Below are 16,938 nucleotides of genomic sequence, written 5' to 3' on the forward strand. Positions count from 1 at the left end.
ATGATAACTCATGAAATCCAAACCCAACCTTGGACTATTTGAATGGCGCTTGCTAGATAACGAGCTACGCTTTTTTTGAACAGAACTTGCTGGCAGCCCCTTTCTACAGTCCCATTCTCTCTCTCTCTGAGGATTTGGAGAAAGTTTGACTGCCTCTTTCTATCCTCAAGTCACCCGCTTTCATGCGAGTGTCGTTTGAACATGGGAGTCACACAGCAGGCCCCAGAGGTCTGAGTCTGGACAACAGCACCTCCCTGGAGTAGAGGAGGACTGACTGGAGAGATGAGGAGAGAGGAGAGGCAAGCCCTCATTAAACACACACTGCCAACCCTCTGCTGGGAATTCACACAGAATCCATACATTTCATTCTCTTTTCGTCATGACTCTTTTAAAGTCTATAAGTTTTCCGAGACGGCCAGAGTAAAGCACTGAGGAGTGGGAGCCCAGTGAGTGCTGATCTGCTCCCCAATCTATGTTTCTGCAGGGTGTCCTAATCAAAGACACCCGCGCCCTTCTGTGGCACCCAAAGCAAACAGGCTGGGTCATTAAAGCAGGGGAGCGCAGCGCGGAGCAGCAGTGGTGGTGGGAGTGCTCCCCTACACCAGCGGCCCCAGGGATTAGCCAGCCACTCTGTTTACAGCCCACTAATCTGATCCCTCTCTCCTCACTGGCTGGGAGAGATGGAGAGAGAGAGGGGTAGAGAGAGAAAGAGAGAGTGGGGAAAAGAAAGGGAGGGAATGGGAGAGGAAGAAAGATAGTGAGAGAGAGGGAGGGAGGGAGCCGTGAAGGAAAGCAGGGCTGTCTCTCATCTCTCCATGGCCACGTCACTTGGCTTTCTTCACAGCGGGTGGAAAGATGAAATGAAATATAAAATGGTGAGAGGAGAAGTGAGTGGCGTGGGGGAATGAGAGGCAGCGACACAGCAGGGTTCTGAGCAGGGGAGTGGAACCTCCTGCTAAGTCTCTCCTTACTCACTGAACACAGTGTATCTGTGTAGTTGCCATTAAGAGTCAGCCATGACGACGGAGTCACACACATCTTCCAATCAAACATGATTTCATTACAGAGCAATGCTACAGTTATACACATGGCCTTGCTATATCTGTACCTGTAATTCACAGCTGATTTCTCCACCCAATATCCATGGTGCTTCAGTGCTTCTATGGTTAGGAAAATGGAGTTGTTAATGATGTTTTTTATGGGTGACTTGAATCCCTCAGGGGAGCAGCCTTGACCCCCAGCTGACCTCTCCCAGCAAGTGTTTTCATGTGTGAGGAGGAGAGGAAGAGAGGGAGGAAAGGAAGAAAGGCCGGACTGAAGTCACATTTTCTCCCGCTGGTATTATCAGGAGTTAGAGAGAGGGAGACTTCTGCTGAATCCTCCTCTCTGATCCTCAACCACCTCCAGAAAGGGTGAATCCCAGGTTATGGCATATTTTATATATAAAATATATTTTGAATACTTTCACTTAATTTAAACCACATGTCAACACCTACCTGGTGGGCTCACATCGCTATAGTGTTTGCTCTGTCCTATTGGTCCAAAGTATAGGCTGCTGAATATGCTGAACTCAACATATTTAACCATGACAGAAACTAGCTGTTATATGTAGGATTTTATATATTTAACTACGGAAAGTAGCTGTGTAATATTTGGTATTTGACATATCAAATTATGAAAAAATAACAACATGGTGAATTCAAGCTGTTTTAACTATATGGAAAAATTGTGATGTAATATGCTGAATTCAACACATTTTACTGTGGAGGAATAACTGCATAGTATGTTGAATTTGACATATTCTACTATGGTAAAATAGCTGTCAGTATGTTGAATTTGACATATTCTACTAAGGTAAAATAGCTGTCAGTATGGTGAATTTGACATATTCTACTATGGTAAAATAGCTGTCAGTATGGTGAATTTGACATATTCTACTATGGTAAAATAGCTGTCAGTATGGTTATTTGACATATTCTACTACGGTAAAATAGCTGTCAGTATGGTGAATTTGACATATTCTACTATGGTAAAATAGCTGTCAGTATGGTGAATTTGACATATTCTACTACGGTAAAATAGCTGTCAGTATGGTGAATTTGACATATCTTACTATGGAATAATAGCTGTTTGCTGAATTCCCCATATTTAACTCAGAGAAAGTGTTTGTGGATAATCCTGGCTTAGCGGCAGCTCCTCAGGAGGCAGTGCAATATGTTGAGGGACATTCTCAGAGGTTTATATACATTTACAGCTAATTAGCTAATTTGACCAATTAGGCAGGGCTTTTTGGCTGGCCAAGCCCAGGCCCCTGCAGGCATAGAGTGCAACTTTCCCTCCTCTCCTTTCCACTAACTCCACAACCAAATGGATCAGGGGGAGGGCTTGTCCCCCTTTCACAGAGCCTAAATGATTCATGTGTACAGCATGTTGAATCTCACTGGCGGAAATAAATAAAACCCTTCAGGTTTCCACGTTTTCCAGAGAGCCCGGCTTCTCAAAAATGCACTTTGATTTCACCACAACGTTTCCAATTAAGTTCAATCAACTCCAACTCACGCAGAATCAGCTCCACGCTTTGACATCTTTATGTATTTTCTGACATCAAAGTCTACTCCTGCACCCTTGTACACTCTGGGTAGTTGTGTAACGTTAACGTTACCTAACCGAATGAGCCACTGCACAACCTTATGACCGCCATATGTAATATTCCATCACTTCCTGCTTCCAAGCCTTTATTAACAATCCTACTGGTAATGGTCTTAAGGCTAAGGTTCCTTAAACACCTCCGGTCATCAACCTAATTTAAGATAATGCCAGGTGTGTGTTGTGTTGTTGAGCGGTACTGACCGGTACAGTCGTGTTGGCGGTGATGGCGGGCGTGTTGTTGTCGGTGCCCGGCGGCTCACTGTGCGTCTGTGTGGGGGTGTAGAGGGTCATGGCGTGCTCGGGAACCCTGTTCTGCCCGGTGTAGTCCTGCGTGGGGAGGGGGGTGGGGTGCCGCAAACTCGGCCGGGATGCCATTCTGTGGGGGAGGCGGGTACTGGGCAGGCGTGTACGGCTGGGCCATGGCTTCTGGGGGGGTTGGTGGCCTCTTGGTTACCCTATTAAGACAAAGAGGAGAAGACAGTGTTACATTCCTTGTCCCACATCACTTGTGATTAAAGTTACATTGTTAGAACAGTGGAGTACGTTGTTAGTAGTACTAAAGAACAACGCAGCATGAAAGACATGCTGGTTTCCCCTGTGCTTTAGAAGTAGCTGGGGAGATGAAGAGTTGTCCTGCAAACTAAGGATCTCAGGGAAATAGCTATCATATCATATTTCACCCCAGATTAGAGGATTCCTTGATCATTATTAATGAACATAGTTTATGGTGTGTAGAGCACAGCTCTCTGGTGGTGGGGCAGGAGCGAGGAGGAAACTCAATTGCACTCATGGCAAAGCGCAAGAGGAAAGATCAATTAATTGATACAATTTTGATTAGAGCCTTTGATTCAAATGACAGGTCGGTTATAGGAGCAGCCGATTCCTTTCTGTGTTCCACTTTTCTGCTTTGAACACCTACTACCTGCATCTTACTTGATATATCTGTCCTGTCCTTGGCTCTTCCTTCTCACCCCCTCCCTCACTCATATCCCTCTTTCATTCTGTCCTACTCGTCTTGTTCTGTCTTTGTGCTCCTGAGTGACTTAAGTGATAGATGGCTGGTAGAGACGTGGCAGGCGCTTTGCAAACCCTTTCTCTTGTGTGGGCGCTTAAGATGATGAGCTGTTGAATTAATGGACTTTTCTGGCTGGTACACATTGTTAAGCAAAGCAATGGTAGGACTAGAGGAGAGCATGTCTTACTGTTCTACACACTGAGCCCTGCTGGAACAGATACCACACCTCTACATTAAAACCCCAACAACTGGGTTTTAAAAAAGGTGAGACAATAACGGCAGAATCCAATAACACATCCCACCAAATATCCCCAATCAAATTTGGAGATACAGATCACAAGAGCTGAACGCATAACTCCTCCGATAAGAGAAGACAAAGAGGCTTATGGGTAAGGGGAAAAACAATAACAGTAAACAGATAGAGAAGTTTCTGTCTCTTCCAAGCCTTAACTGGCTAGGGACGGAGAGAGGAGAGATAAATGCTTTTTATTCATTTTTTCTCACTTGTGTGCATTGCTGTTTGGGCTCTATGTTGCAGGCTTCCACAGACAGCCGTAGCTAGTTGGGCTGGAGGAGAAGAGAGGAGGCCTGTGCTTTAATGAGGGAGCGGAGCCGTGCAGCATAGCGCCCAGCGCTGTAAATGTTTTGGAAACCAGCTTCAGAGGTCTCAGAGAAGCCACAGAGTCTCAAGGCCTGGGCTCTCAACACCTCCCGTGACCTCACCTACCCTGCCTCCCTCCATCTCTCTCTCCTTACCTCACCTCTCGTTCCCCCGTCTCTTTCTTCCCTCCCTCTTCGTGCTGAAACTTTTTTAATCTCTCCCCCTGTGCTCTACTTTTCATCTCCCTCTAGTCATGGCGTTATATAACGCACTTGCATTGCAGGGCATCCTTATTCAAGTCGACTCTTGATGTCGGCAATTTTAAACTTTTAAGCACCCACTTCAAGGAAGGGGGCTGGTTAGCTACCTAAAAACGCAAGCTTCTCATGCAACAGCAGCAGCTGGGACCTTTCACATAGTTTCCCCATGAACCGGTTCAAGTGGTCTAACATCAACAAATCAGTTAGGAAAGAAAGCTTGAGTCCAGATGACAACAAGGCATGTATGAGAAACTGTTTTCACACCATATGGGAGATCAAGGCTACATTAGAGGATTCTGTTAGACATGGCGAGGCACAGAGCACCAGTGTACTTGTGTCACGCCTATTGTTCTTGGAGCATAAAACAAGGGCATGGGACTGAAACAAAGCCATGTGACACACAACACTGGGTAACAGCCTGGAGCTGGGAGGGAGAGCGAGAGAGAGAGAGAGAGAGAGAGAGAGAGAGAGAGAGAGAGAGAGAGCGAGAGAGAGAGAGAGAGATGCAGCAACAAAGTGTTGTACTGCACTATACAGCACCACAGCACTGTTTCAAAGGGAAGCAAACCAAAAGCAAGGAGTGGGGGTCTATGGGTGTGAGTAGAGAACGGGGCTCATTAGTGAAACACAAAGTAACACTGGCTCTTGTATGATCTTCCCCTTCTCTCTGATGTATGTGACAAACAAGTTATTCAACTGGAAATGAACTAGAAGAGAAAAAAGGGCCCATGCAAATCAGCAGCGTTGGTCCCACTGTGACCGCACATCCTTTTAGCTGGTGATAATCCACAGTGCCTGATGAAAACCCCAACACCATATCAACCATAAAGCTCTCAGGCGCAGGTTGCAGTTCCCATCTCTCCCATCTCTCACGGCTCTGACGGGGAGACGTTAAGTTATGGCCGGAGAGAAACTGCTCCTAGTCATTTGTGTGGTGTTATGAGGCCCCGGGCGGCAGGCGGCGTTCGTCCACCTGCAGGCGTGTTAACGATGGACGAGCAGGTCCCAGCGTGGTAATTCAGCGCCCCCGCACAAGGCCAGACGGTGGGAGTTAGCTAAACCCCTCCTCCATCGACAGGACCAGGGGGAATACAGGAATCCAGACAGAACGCCCAGTCTGTATCGATCTCCTATCTCTCTCTCTCTCGCTCACGCTATCTCTTACTCCCACCTCTCTCTCTCTCCATCTCTCTCTCCTTTACCCCTCAACCCCTACTACAGAAGAGCACAATAAAAAACACTCTCTTTAATGTTAAGCACTCTCCCAGTGTAAAATTGGATTGAAACCCTTACTTAACGAAATCACTTTTGGTAGCAGAGTTTTTGTTTTTACAGTCAGCATTAGGCAGCCCTGTCTAAGGTGCAGGGGGGCGAGGAGTTTGGGCAGGCCCAAATGGCTTTGACTTCCAGACCTGCTCGTCGAGAGAGAAACACAGGGCAATGGACAGGTGGAGAGTGATGCTACTGTAACTGCTAACTGGTGTTAGCTATTTTGATGATGGAAGCTCCATTTCATCTCCATGGATACCGTGGGTAGAGTTATTGGCCAGTGGCCAACAATCTCTGATCCTCTTCAGCAAAGCTGCTAGGGGCTTGCTCTCTGAGGTAGGCCAGGCAGAGATGGGCTGAGCACATACAGTAGCTGGGTAGAACTCATATCAGCAGAGTGGTGTCAGTTCCTGTACTGTGCATGGGAGGTCAGAGGGTAAAGCTAAGGCTAAAGACAGTAGGTGACTAATTGTGTTGCATTGAATCCAGGGGGAAATCACTCAAATGCATTGATGATATTAGCTATGGACGTGTGATGGAGTGGGCAGCGTTATGGCTTTTACTTAGACACACTGAGTCAGCCACTCAGACTCATGTGTTTTGTCTTGTTTTTTAGGGGGTGGATCAGCTTTAATATTGCGGACAGATTGTTGCTTCCATCAATGTAATTGCTGCATTATTTCCAGTCCCTCATATATTTTTGGGATAAATATATATATCTAATCTATATACATACATACATACACAAACATATATACATACACATACCCAAATACATATTCATACATAAACATTCATACATATACACATATATACATTGATACATACACATACATATATACAGTTGAAGTCGGAAGTTTACAAATACTTAGGTTGGAGTCATTAAAACTTGTTTTTCAACCACTCCACGTTTTGGCAATTCGGTTAGGACATCTACTTTGTGCATGACCCAAGTCCTTTTTTCAACAATTGTTTACAGACAGATTATTTCACTTATAATTCACTGTATCACAATTCCAGTGGGTCAGAAGTTAACATACACTAAGTTGACTGTGCCTTTAAACAGCTTGGAAAATTCCAGAAAATGATGTCATGGCTTTAGAAGCTTCTGATAGGCTAATTTGAGTCAATTGGAGGTATACCTGTGGATGTATTTCAAGGCCTACCTTCAAACTCAGTGCCTCTTTACTTGACATCATGGGAAAATCAAAAGAAATCAGCCCAAAAATTGTAGACCTCCACAAGTCTGGTTCATCCTTGGGAGCAATTTCGAAACGCCTGAAGGTACCACATTCATCTGTACAAACAATAGTACACAAGTATAAACACCATGGGACCACGTAGCCGTCATACCGCTCAGGAAGGTGACGCATTCTGTCTCCTAGAGATGAACGTACTTTGGTGCGAAAAATGCTAATCAATCCCAGAACAACAGCAAAGGATCTTGTGAAGATGCTGGAGGAAACAGGTTCAAAAGTATCTATATCCACAGTAAAACGAGTCCTATATCAACATAACCTGAAAGGCTGCTCAGCAAGGAAGAAGCCACTGCTCCAAAACTACCATAAAAAGACAGACTACGGTTTGCAACTGCACATGGGAACAAAGATTGTACTTTTCGGAGAAATGTCCTCTGGTCTGATGAAACAAATATAGAACAGTTTGGCCATAATGACCATCGTTATGATTGGAGGAAAAAGGGGGAGGCTTGCAAGCCGAAGAACACCATCCCAACCGTGAAGCACGAGGGTGGCAGCATCATGTTGTGTGGGTGCTTTGCTGCAGGAGAGACTGGTGCACTTCACAAAATAGATGGCATCATGAGGTAGGAAAATTATGTAGATATATTGAAGCAACATCTCAAGACATCAGTCAGGAAGATAAAGCTTGGTGGCACATGGGTCTTCCAAATGGACAATGACCCCAAGTATACTTCCAAAGTTGTGTCAAAATGGCTTAAGGACAACAAAGTCAAGGTATTGGAGTGGCCATCACAAAGCCCTTTCCTCAATCCTATAGACAATTTGTGGGCAGAACTGAAAAAGCGTGTGCGAGCAAGGAGGCCTACAAACCTGACTCAGTTACACCAGCTCTGTCAGGAGGAATGGGCCAAAATTCACCCAACTTATTGTGGGAAGCTTGTGGAAGGCTACCCGAAACGTTTGACCCAAGTTAAACAATTCTACGGCAATGCTACCAAATACTAATTGAGTGTATGTAAACTTCTGACCCACTGGGAATGTGATGAAAGAAATAAAAGCTGAAATAAATCATTCTCTCTACTATTATTCTGACATTTCACATTCTTAAAATAAAGTGGTGATCCTAACTGACCTAACAGGGCATTTTTACTAGGATTAAATGTCAGGAATGATGAAAAACAGAGTTTAAATGTATTTGGCTAAGGTGTATGTAAACTTCCAACTTCAACTATACATACATACATACATACATACTTTTTTAAAAATATACTTCTATTATTCCCCGCAAACCCTTCCACCCCTCCACCAATTGGAGTAAACTAATAAAGACTCATTTGTTAGGGACTGGAAGACCTTGAAAGGTCTCTACCACACAGGTTCATCTGTCACCAGATCCAACATCAGACTTGTTACAATATTAGATGATCCGTTTGAGATGCTGAGCTACAAGAATACCAGGTGAATATCGAGAATGTGTTCATTTCTGGGTAATTCAGCATATATGTGTGTACTGTAGTCTACATTAGTTACTGAACTGGCATGTTGACAGGAACCCTTTAAAATGGCTCAAGTTTACAGAACCTATCCAGTGCAGTGAGTCCAAAGGAGAGGAAGGGAAAGAGTGTGGAGTGTTTTCTAGCGACAGCAAAGAAGAGAAGCACTCATCTCACTTTAATGACTCCCTCACTGAGAGGAAGGCAAACTTGTGACAAATCCCGTTGGGCCATTGCAGCAGAAAACAGAGTGGGGACAACCGGAGAGTGTCACGTAGCTCAACAGTGGCCAACGTAGAGCATGCAACACACACGAAACACAGCGAGGACTTTCAGCCAGCCAGGCACATAAAAGCCCCTTGTTGTTTTCACCCCCGCTACTGACACCCAGCTAATTGAACCCCAACAAACAGACATGCAGAAAAAGCAGGCAGGCCAGTGAGGCAGGCCTGGGATGATTTTCAACATCCAGCAACTGGCATTAGTTTTGTCTTAACAGGCACACATAAATAAAGCTTGAGTCTAGCTAGGTCCATTTTAATTAGGCAAGCCATATGATCGTGCTCCAACACTGCGTTAGCGTTAGCAGTGTTAGCAGCGCTAGCATCTCACCGGAGGCTGCAGCCAGCCAGGGAGAGCCTGTTAATTACAACCACCTGCCAAACCATTCAAGGTGAGTCTGAAAAGCCCAACTCGGAGGCAGAGGTAAACAACAACAACAAAACAAATCCTCCAGTTGGGTTTCTCATGATGAAGCAGATTTCCGGGCGCACCGGCTGGCTTTTCCCCCTCATTGTCTTCCAATTACAGTGAAACTTTGGGAGAGACAGAGGGGAGAGAGCATGGAGAGGTTGAAATGCAGCGGCCCAATTTAATGCAGATTTGAAGCACCTGAGAAAAGCTTTTGCATCCCCCTAGCTACCCCCAGTGTTCTTCCATACCAGTGTTCTTCCAAATAGGCTAGGCACAGCATTATTATTTTCCTTCACATTTCCTCTCTTGCCAAATCTCATCTCTCAGTTTTTCCACCTCATTTGTGGAAGAATCTGTCCATGAAGTTAAATACTGCATCTACACAGAGTGAATTGAGATTTTTTTGCACTCTTTTCTATTTCTTTTTTCTTCAGGAGCCTTAATCGTTTACACATGTCACATATGTTTCATTCCTTCTAACATGATTTGTCCTTATTATTTTGGAGCATTTATTTGTGATTCATGGCGTGTTCACGCACTAGACGGAACTAGGCAACTCAGAAATTGAACGCAGCAGGTGTAGAACTTACAACCAGTTAGCAAGTCGGGAATTTCAGAGTTTCCTAGTTCCAATTGGCATGTGAACGCGGCTTTATCCTTGGACAGGGTGTTAGACAGTTAATTTCCCTCTATCCCTTGTTGATTTCTTTATTACATTGCTGCCGCACTGCACAACACCACACACCGAGCCTCAGCCCGTGCTGATCGAGATGGGACTGCTCTTAGCGTCTGCTGTGCTACGACTAGCAAGTGTTACTATACCTCAGAGACGACTGGAGCGCCACTTAATAAACAGAGCAGACAGAGGATCACTTTGAACTCCTGTGACATGTAATGAACCTGTCCGTCTCCTCCTCAGCCAGCCGCCCGCTGTAGCAGCCATGCATGGATCTGATCTGTCGGGGGCTGGAGAACGGCGCATTAAAAAGCTCCTAATAAACCAACAGGATCTTAAAAAACAACTATCATTTACAGATGATCGGTGCCGCCATGTTTTCCCCACACCATAAAAGCAGATAATTGCCTCTTTCAATGTTGTTGCCTTTTTGTTGCGTAACAGACATTTACATCAGGGACTAATTATTCCAGACTTGTTGTCGGAATTCAAATAGACATGTGGGCTGTGTGTCGTTTTTAACATCAACTAAGCCCGCAGGCGTTGCTTTTGACCTGATCAAATGTACTACAGTAAATCTCAGCCCGATACACGGTAGTCTTTTCCCCCTCTCGATCCTCCTTCTCATGTATCAAATGACATGAACAGATTGATATTAGTCTACTTTTATTACACATGTTCTAAATTGATAAGACTCTTCAATTTCTAGAAATTGCTATTGGTCACGGAGATAAAGACCTATCTGAAATGAAAATTGATGACTGACCAGTTGATCAGGAACATTCTTTTGATTCCGGTGATACACTTGTGAATCAATTCTCGTACCGTGTCGATCCACTGATCTACACCAGATCTAATTTAGCTGGCAAATGAGTATTTTTCTACTGTAATTCAACACTGTTGAAGTGACACCAACATTTGGTTAGGAACCAGCTGTGTGCCATTGTGATGTGGACTCTCATTGAGGGTTATGATAAGAGGCCAGACTGCCTCATGAGGGACAAATGCCAGCGCTTAAACATGCAGGAATCTTAACATGACATTCGTTGACCGCTGTGACAATGGCAAACATATGCAAATGGGACAGAGTGTCGCTCTCATCATGACCCTGTCACTGAGACACTGACCCCTCCTACTGTAGAGAGAGATAGAGAGAGGGGGAGAGCAAACGCAGAAATAAAAAGATCCTAATACCAGGGAGCAAACAGGTAAAAGGCACCATTTACACTGTCTAACTCTTGTCTTCCTTTTCTCAGCTCTATTCTTCCTGCCTTTGTAATCCTTCTCTTTGGTTTCCCTTTGCCTCGGTGGGTTTCTCTTTGCTCTGCGGAGGAGGGCACGGGGAGGGGAGGGACAGATTTACATGGGCCATATTCTTTGAAGTGAACATGCCTACTACTCCCTGCTGTAGCCCAAGCTCATCTAATCAGCAGCTAATTCCAGTTATTAAGATTTGAGAGATAACTTTGATTCATCACAGCCCATCTACCCCAATCGGTTAATCACTGTCGTCCTAAGCTCTTTTTTAGTCCTCCTTTTGTTTCCAGCCCCTCTGGCACTCGGCGATGGGAGAAAAGGAGAGAAGATATTAACAATATTAATGACCCATGATCCTCGTCTCCTTAATGAGAAGGGTTATTAACTGTGATTATATGTGATGAAATGGTGGTAATTCTTGAAAGCTTGGGAAAACTTGTACTATCGCTTGTCTGCTGATTTGCTCGTCTGATGTTGAAAAAGGGAAGAGGTGAGCGTGGTGCAGAAGTAGTGTGTGATACAGCGGGGAGGGGAGGAGCGAGGGAAGGAGAGAACGGAGATGGAGACGCAGAGGAGGCTGGAAGGGATTTTAAGGGGGTTCAAATCAGGGAAATCGAGGATGGTCCTATTACAGACTCAGACACATCTAAGACGCTCTTCCACTCCAGATACACATGTATTTCACTCTTTAATAGGCAGCAGATAGAGACAGTTTTTCCAACTCAGGAAATGTGTCTGCTGAAAACTCTGTCACGTCTTTTGTCCCAAATTCTCTCCCCTCTTCGGGGCTAACTAGTGGGTGCACTCCCCAGACACACGTCTGCAGGTTGACATTGCTGAATGGCTGTTTAAACGCCTATACCGCTCTGCCAGATCCCTGATACAGCATTCCAGCTTTTTCTCTTTCCAATTATAGGGAAGTAGTGGAGGGAGCTGGTGAAGAGAAGGAGTCAGCTCCATATGATTCCCTCTAAAGGGGGGGAACCGGGGTGTCTGCTAAATCATTGATGTGCAGTAAGACTGTTTCATTGTAGATGGGTTAGCAGCAGACAGCTAACAATCCTGAATTATTCATCCCTGTCCCGTGAAGAGAAGACCAAGACTAGAATGAGGCTCTGCTTCTCTGCTGCTCCTCCTCTCACTCCCCCCTCCCCTGGGACAGATTGGGGGAGAGAGACACGGAGGAGGAGCAGAGACCACTTGCACGGTGTGGTGCTCCCTGACCGCTTTAAACACCTCTCTTTATCTGGGCTAACTCCTGCATGGAGCTGTGGCTGCTGCTGGAGCGGCAGTCTCCTTCACACTCACAGTGTCAAGCTACAACTACACCCACTACTACACTGGTAACCACAGAGGATTCTCATGTTATACAGAGAAAAAACACCCCCATTCGTAATGGTACACTTCAATGGTTACAGAAGTAGTCAGAGTAATAATGCCATTTAAAACAGACAAGGGGCCTGTTGGCCTTCCTCACCTGTCGGGTGATGTTTAAAAGGTGTTGTTTTAAAGGTGTTGTTTTAAAGTTACAAACACTCCTAAAGTGATCCATCCCTAAAAGGCTGGCAAAGGGGAATTACAATCCCCATCTAAAACCTGGCAGTGTATGGGCGAATCACCTGATGGGCCATTTTAGATAATAATCTTGTTTAGAGAGCCCAGTACACCTTTCAGAGAGGGGAGATGGGATTGTTTGCATTAGTGACCTGTGGAGGAAGTCGAGTCAGTGTGGAGAAAAGCAATAGCCCAATTGCCCCTAGCTTTTATTAGATTCAATTCAGTCTTTCATAAACAATACCTTACTTTTCAAAAAGAAGGAAAGAATCTACTTAGTGTGGGTAACCCAGCACTTCCCAGACACACTCCATTTATTTTCCCCAATTAAATCTCTTTAATTGGATTGAGGGCTGGCACCTGGTTTACACTCTGTCAACCACGCAATCCACAGTAATTGATGCTGGAGCAGAGCAGAGCAGAGCAGAGCCGTAGAGCGGTGCATTGTGTGTGTGGGAGGGAGGCCGACCGAAGAGGGTGGGATTTAGAACATGTCTCAATAGTCCACAATTTCACTGTGATCAATTTATCAATGGCTTTTCTCCCCCTTTCACCACCTCTAAGATGGGAAATGCCTTCACGCACACAGACACACAGACAATTATGCGTTCACACACACAATTGCATTGCACACACATTCACACCCACACTGTGCATGTACACACACCCGCACATTAACCCTCACGCACATGATAATAAAGTACATTAACATATAGTACATGCACACCTACACAAACTCAGATCATCTCCTGAATACAAATGCCCGCTGTGAATACAAATGCACGCGCCCACACACCACACACACACACAATCGTACAGAGATACAAATCTGAGAAATGCATCCAGCGCAGTGACAGCACCTTTAAAGACACTCTGAATCTCGCCGTCCCTGAATTATAACTCTACAAGTATATGGATTCCAGGAAGAAAGAGAGAGAGGGAGAACGGGAGAGAGAGGGAGTGAAAGTGAGAGAGAGAAAGAGGTCGAGAGAAGAGCCGCCACAGTAAATAAAAAGACCATTTCCTCCAGTGACATGCCCATTCTGTTGGAGGCCTGACTCGAATTATTCTAAGCACTTTGAAGGATGGCTTTCCACTGCATTAATCTACACATCCCACTCCCCCATCCACAGTCCATGCACTCCTAACTACCCAACAACGCCCCGCAAGTCTTCCTAAAACCAGTAGATAGGTGATGTATTTTGTTCAGTCATTTGAGGGGAAAACATCATTTAAGCATGTATTTTGTTTCCCGTGATTTCAGTCTATAACACTTCTTGTATATTTCAGTTGAAAATGGACTCCAAAAACAACTCCACACCACATCCTAATGAAAACAGCAGCAGTACCCAAAATAAATCAGTGTTGTGTCATTATTGAAAGCCAGAGCTTGAAGGAGAATGTGGTTTGTTTTCCTCTGGGCTCACCTCTCTCTCGCAGCTCATTTGGAAGCAAAATCAATCAATAAATCACCCGAGACCATCAATCAATCAATGAACCTATCAATATTCACCGGATCAGACCCCTCCCCTGCGAGAGGCCATCTTCAGTAAGAATATGTCAGGCAAATGGGCTTTTAACATAATAGCTCTGTCCGCTCCTGCTGAGTGCAAGATTGATGTAATGCAACGTTTACATGTAGACACAAGCTGTAATGGTGATATACAGCTGGCCCCAAGTTTCTCAGTAACAGAACCAGCGCACAAATCTGATAAAAAGCCCATTATGGTAAAAATAGTGAAATGGCTTAGATTCTTGATACGATAAGTGTATATTTTTCCAAATTACACCCAGACAGATCAAAACTCTCTTTCAAACAACATTGCTCACTGATTAAGGGTGATTTTTTTGTTTTGCTACATTTAAAACGTATCGACTTTATAAAGAAGTGCCCAACGGTGCCTTAAAAAAAGTTTGATGGAGAGCAGGAGAGAGAATGCAATCTCTATTCATCAATTAGTGCAGTGTTCTGGCAGAGTGGTTAGCAGAGCAGAGCAGCGACGCCTCCAGCATATCCCTCCCTCATCCGCTGTGGGGCATCATGGGTAATGCGGCTACAGGAGGAAGAGAGAGCCTCTCCATAAGAGGTGAATTGTGGGACATTCTCATTCCAGTAAGTGATGAGGCAGTCATTCGGGCTCCCGAGTGGTGCAGCGGTCTAAGGCACTGCATCTCAGTGCTTGAGGCATCACTACAGACAACCTGGTTTGATTCCAGGCTGTATCACAACCGGCCATGATTGGGAGAGCGGCACACAATTGGCCCAGCGTCGTCCGGGTTTGGCCAGTGTCGGCCGTCATTGAAAATAAGAATTTGTTCATAACTGACTTGCCTAGTTACATAAAGGTTAAATAAAAATAAAATAAAAAACCCATAGGGAGGAGATCAGAGAGCTGGCAGTGTGGTGCCAGGACAACAACATCTCCCTCAACGTCAGCAAGACAAAGGAGCTGATCGTGGCTCACAGGAAACGGAGGGACGAGCACACTCCCATCCACATCATTTGGGCTGTAGTGGAGCGGGTCAAGAGCTTCAAGTTTCTCGGTGTCCACATCACTAAGGAATTAACATTGTCCACACACACCCACACAGTTGTGAAGAGGGCACGACAAAATCTGGCAAAGACCCTCAGATCCTCCAATGCTTTAAGAGCATATTGACTGGTTACATCACCGCTTAGTACGGCAACTGAAAGGCACCAGACAGCAAAGCAATACAGAGGGTGGTGAGTATGGCCCAGTACATCACTGGGACCGAGCTCCCTGCCATCCAGGACCTCTCACCAGGCGGTGTCAGAGGACATCCCAAAGAATTGTCAAAGACTCCAGCCACCCAAGCCATAGACTGTTCTCTCTGGTACTGTGTGACAAGTGGTACCAGTGCCCCAAGTCTGGAACCAATAGGACTCTGAACAGCTTCTACCCCCAAGCGATAAGACTGCTAAACAAGACTGCTAAACAAGACTGCTAAACAAGACCACTAAATAGCTAATCAAATGGCTACCAGGACTACCTGCATTGACCCTTTTTTGCACTAACTCTCTTGCACTGATTCTATGCACACACACACTGGACTCTACCCTCACACTCACACATTCTTACACTGACACTGCAACACACATATACACACACATATGCAGTGGTGGAAAAAGTACTCAATACTTGAGTAAAAGTAAACTCAAATAAAAGTGAAAGTCACCCAGTAAAATACTACTTGAGTAAAAGTCTAAAAGTATTTGGTTTTAAATATACTTGAGTATCAAAAGTAAATGGAATTGCTCAAATATACTTAAGTATCAAAAGTAAAAGTATAAATAATTTCAAATTCCTTATATTAAGCAAACCAGACAGCACCGTTTTCTTATTTATTTTTATTGACGGCTAGCCAGGGCCACACTCCAACACATATTTTACATTTGTGTTTAGTGAGTCCGTCAGATCAGATACAGTAGGGATGACCAGGGATGTTCTCTTGATAAGTGTGTGAATTGGACCATTTTCCTGTCAAAAGTGAACAAGCACTTTTGAGTGTCAGGGAAAATGAATGGTGTAAAAAGTACATTATTTTCTTTAGGAATGTAGTGAAGTAAAGTAAAGTTGGCAGAAATAGAAAGAGTAAAGTAAAGTACAGATATCCAAAAAACTACTTAAGTAGTACTTTAAAGTATTTTTACTTAAGTACTTTACATCACTGCACACACACACACACACACACACACACACACACACACACACACACACACACACACACACACACACACACACACTCATACTTTCACACTCACTGTCTATTATATTATCTATCCTGTTGCCCAGTCACTTTACCTGTACATACAGTGCCTTCAGAAAGTGTTCACACCCCTTGACTTTTTCACATTTTGTTGTGTTAGAGCAGTGTTTCCCCAAACTCGGTCCTCAGGACCCCAAGGGGTTTTGGTTTTTGCCCTAACACTACACAGCTGATTCAAATGATCAAAGCTTGATGATTAGTTGATCATTTGAATCAGCTGTGTAGTGCTAGGGCAAATAAACTATACATGCACCCCTTGGGGTTCCGAGGACCGAGGGAAACCCTGTGTTACAGCCCGAATTTAAAATGGTTCAAATATAGATTTTGTGTCACTGATCTACACACAATACCTCATAATCTCAAAGATGAATTATGTTTTTAGTCATTTAAAAAAAACATTGTTATGGCAAGCCTAAATATTTCTGGAGTAAACTTGTGCTTAACAAGTCACATAATAAGTTGCACGAATTCTGTGTGCAA

General features: G+C 44.5%; 1 protein-coding gene across 1 annotated transcript in view; it reads right to left on the reverse strand.

Moving 5' to 3' along the window:
* LOC106601169 (RNA binding protein fox-1 homolog 3-like) overlaps positions 1-16,938 on the reverse strand; it is a 119,394-nt gene that overhangs the window by 42,720 nt on the left and 59,736 nt on the right. Inside the window, 2 exon segments of the mRNA XM_045715239.1 lie at positions 2,851-2,997; positions 2,999-3,104. Coding sequence (XP_045571195.1) covers positions 2,851-2,997; positions 2,999-3,070 — 219 coding nt within the window. The 5' untranslated portion in view covers positions 3,071-3,104.

The sequence above is a fragment of the Salmo salar genome, chromosome ssa03 (assembly GCF_905237065.1).
Source record: "Salmo salar chromosome ssa03, Ssal_v3.1, whole genome shotgun sequence".
NCBI classification, from domain to species: Eukaryota; Metazoa; Chordata; class Actinopteri; order Salmoniformes; family Salmonidae; genus Salmo; species Salmo salar.